This window comes from Triticum urartu, chromosome 4 (genome assembly GCF_003073215.2).
Source record: "Triticum urartu cultivar G1812 chromosome 4, Tu2.1, whole genome shotgun sequence".
In the NCBI taxonomy this organism is placed as follows: Eukaryota; Viridiplantae; Streptophyta; class Magnoliopsida; order Poales; family Poaceae; genus Triticum; species Triticum urartu.
The window spans coordinates 586889042-586892858 of NC_053025.1; the positions used below are offsets into that span (position 1 = coordinate 586889042).

The 3817-nt window shown below is 49.9% G+C and overlaps 1 protein-coding gene across 1 annotated transcript; it reads left to right on the forward strand.

The window, feature by feature from the left end:
* The first annotated feature begins 1038 nt into the window (after positions 1-1038).
* Positions 1039-2259, forward strand: LOC125554285 (ethylene-responsive transcription factor ERF096-like). Its single transcript, XM_048717861.1, has one exon. The coding sequence runs from the start codon at positions 1232-1234 to the stop codon at positions 1601-1603; it is 372 nt and encodes a 123-aa protein (XP_048573818.1). The 5' UTR covers positions 1039-1231; the 3' UTR covers positions 1604-2259.
* The last annotated feature ends 1558 nt before the right edge of the window (positions 2260-3817 follow it).

Sequence of the window (3817 nt, forward strand, 5' to 3'; positions counted from 1 at the left end):
TTCTTGGTGTTGCTCGCGCCCTTGATCTGATCCATGGCCCTCCACGCACGTACACGTACTCTGGCAATGCCGGTCGACAAGTACCGAGGCGCGCGGGTGTACGCACGTATGTATCCCGGCGAGACATGCAACGACACGACTGGTGGCGCCGATCGAGCGGCAGGCGGCCGTGCCGATAGGCCGGCTATCGCGATTCACCATTCACGGCACAGGGATGGACGTACGTACGGTGCAAGTTGATGCCACTGCACCGGCGGCAGTGCATGCATCCGCTGCTCAAATCCCGTCCGTCCATCCGTGACATGCATGCAGATGCATGTGGCTAACAGTCCATCATCGGGAAAAAATGACGGCGACGTAGATACACAGACCTACCTGTAAGGTCGACCGATAGACATAGCCGATGGAGCTCAGCTGGCTGGTGGCGCCGGCGGGCGAAAATTCTCCGCCCGTGAGGGGGCTTGCTTTTCTCGGCTTAGTCCCGCCGTCCGGGCCGCGCCCCCACGTGAACCGGGATTCCGATGCCCCCGCTTTCCAGCGCCGGTCGGCCGACGTACGCATCGGCATCCGTGGAGCGTCACGGCCGGCCACGCACAAGGATGGAATGGAGCTCACGCGCGCGGGCGCAGGCGCAGCCGCCGCCCGCCCAATCTTCTTACATCTTTAACTGTCGGGGTCATGTCGATCGATCGATCACCAGTAAATTTAAACTGACGTACTTTTCTCGGTCGATCGGAGAATATGCATTCCCTATCCCACCCCAACTGCTTGATTGCGGCTGATTATTCGTCCATGTCGATCGATCGACCCGCCCGTCGCGGCAGTAGAATGGTCTACGGCCTAGCTTCCCAGAACGGTCAGAAGAGCGCGGTAGTGCACTGCTTGTGTGGTGATGTGATCGTAAGGTAGGTAGATAGATAATTACGCCTGCGCGCATGATGCAAACGCCCTAAGCTAGCTCGCTCGCTAGCTGCTGCATGCACCGCCAATTCTGTATAAATAGCTAGCTGCACCTGCATATGCCGGCAGCCACATATACGCAGCTAGCTAGCTACGAGTATCTGCATAGCTAGCTGGCTAGCAAGCTAGATACTAGTGCTATCTAGCTCCTTCTAGATTATAACCTCACCAAGCTATAGCTGCATCTGCCCTGCCTGCATGCGAGCTGGCTAACTGAGCGCTGCTGCCTGCATACAGTACAGACCGACCCTCAGCTAGCTAGCAATAGCACATGGAGGATGACAAGAAGGAGGGCAAGTACCGCGGCGTGCGGAAGCGGCCGTGGGGCAAGTTCGCGGCCGAGATCCGGGACCCGGAGCGCGGCGGCTCCCGCGTCTGGCTCGGCACCTTCGACACCGCCGAGGAGGCCGCGCGCGCCTACGACCGTGCCGCATTCGCGCAGAAGGGCGCCACCGCCATCCTCAACTTCCCCGGCGAGGCTGGCAGGATGAGTGGCGGGTCTTCTTCGTCGTCGGCCGCCGCCCAGGCGGCCGCGAGCAGGCGCGTCCCTGACACGGAGAAGGTGGAGCTGGAGTACCTCGACGACAGGGTCCTGGACGAGCTCCTCGCGGAGGACTACTACAGCAGCAGTAAGAAGAAGTAGCTAGCACGCACACCCAAAGAAGAATAAGCTACTGTACTATAGTACTAAAGCTGCTTGGAGTGATGGAGGAGAATGGTGTTCGATCGTTGGTTTGGTCCGCGCATGGCAAGACTAGTCATGGCTTGCATGGACACACGCTCACCCACGTGTAGACTAAACCACTGACACGTACTACGTCCTTTGTCCGGGCGAGCCCATGCAGCGTGCTTCAATTTGTTACCGCGAAGATGGAACGAAGTAATTAGTGGGTATATTGCATATACTTGGCTACCAAAAACTATGATACGCAAATGAAGGTAATATTTTCTCTGTAACCATGTGTGTTTACATAAAATGGTCGTATCCAATCTACCACATTTACCCAGTGGCGAATCTAGAACATAATTGCAGGGCAGGCTCGACTTCAAGGATACTGATTTTTTGGTGTCAGAAGCTATTTTATACGCTGCACCTAACTACTATTGTGCTAATCATTGGTGGTGTTTCTTTGTGTGGCAAATTTTGAGGGTAGGCTAGAGCCTGATGAAGCCTGTTGAGTAGAATCGCCACTGCATTTACCCCTGCCCTCTTTTTTCCTATATATTTTGACATGGAAGTTCACCAATTTGTACTGGCAGTATATGTTTGAGAAGGAACGATGGCAAATTAACAGTGTACACGTCCCCTCCATTCTGTGATTTACCCACTATGCATCAAGCTTGTTTGATCAATCATCTATCGCTGGTCAATGTTCGGTCGCAGCTAGCAAAAAAGCTGATTCCCCGACAGTGGCACGCACGAAAAACACAGGCTAAAAAAGAAGTGAATCTTCGGTTGCCAGACCCGCCTTCAGAATCATCAGTACTTGTCTAACACATCGCGGTCCTGCGTCGTAGCAGCACTCTATCGATCGACCAGGCGCCATCCTGAACCGAACCGCGTACGAGGTTAAGCGCCTCTCAGATTTTTATAGGTTTTCGAGGATTGAAACCTTACGACAATTTTCTTTTCAGTTTAACTAAATGACAGGTGGACTGATTTTCGAATTGAGGTCAGTCGATTTTTGAGAGTTTGCCGGAGTGAGCCCGAGGGAAGGAAGGGGCTCGCCGGAGTACCCTATTATCTATCTTACGGTTTATTTAGGGTGGGGGCGGTGGTGTGGGGCTTCGCCGGAGAAAAACTCGGCGCGTGGGGGGGGGGGGGGATGTCCGGGGCAGTGCGGGGTGGTTCCGGTGAGGGCGGGGCGGCGGCCACGGATGGTGGTGGCCAGCGGTTCGGCTAGTGGAACGCTGGGAGAAGAAGGAAGAAGAAGGGCCGCGGGCCGTTAGATCTCCATCCAACGTCTAGAATGAATCGACTGGCCGGATTTGAAAAACCAATCGACTGACGTGTAACCGCACCCTTTTCTTCGATGGTCGTTTGATTTGTTATATTGAATCATGCTAGCAAATATGCCCGTGTGTTGTAATGGGGAGTAATTTTTTTTATCTAAGCCGTTATCATTTCGGCTCAATTTTAATTTTGACTCGTCATATTGATGGCAAGCACCTACACCCACACTCAGTCAGTACCTTTGTGGTGTCGTTTGACACTAAGGAGGCCGCGTTTATAGATTAAGTTTATACTAGAAATCCTACATGTATCACCATCACATGCAACAGATGGAAGACAAATTAAGATTGTATTTATCGGTTGCACTATGAACGTGCATGACTATCACACAAAAAGTTGGGATATTTTTGAAATAAACATTCATGTATCTGATATTCATGAATTTGATAAGTGTATGTACATCCTATAAAAATTGTTTGTGTATTCACTATAAAAAAAGTGTAGTCCGATGGTAAGTACGCGCACGGATTTTGTAAAGAAAAAGTATGTACGTAAGGTCTTATCTCATGAAACATGTACAAAAAAAGAATCTGGTGCAAGTACAACATGCCCAAGGATTATAATCTTTCCCAATTATTAACGTTCAATTGTACATATTGTAATACTTATCTGCGTCGATATGAAATAAAGGCGGATCATGCGCCATTGATTAACATTGTATCCTAAATATAATTTTAAAAATATTTAAAATATAAGATAACATCATATTCAAATTCTACATATTTTTTAATCAAATTTCATATATAACACGTTAAAATCGGAGTTAAGGTTTAAAAGATATGGTTATTTGAAAATATTTATTTATTTTTAATAGACTGCGCTATGATTACCGTAGATATCAGG

Coding starts and splice junctions, on each gene's coding strand:
- LOC125554285 (XM_048717861.1), top strand. CDS start 1,232: ATGGAGGATGACAAGAAGGAGGGCAAGTACCGCGGCGTGCGGAAGCGG.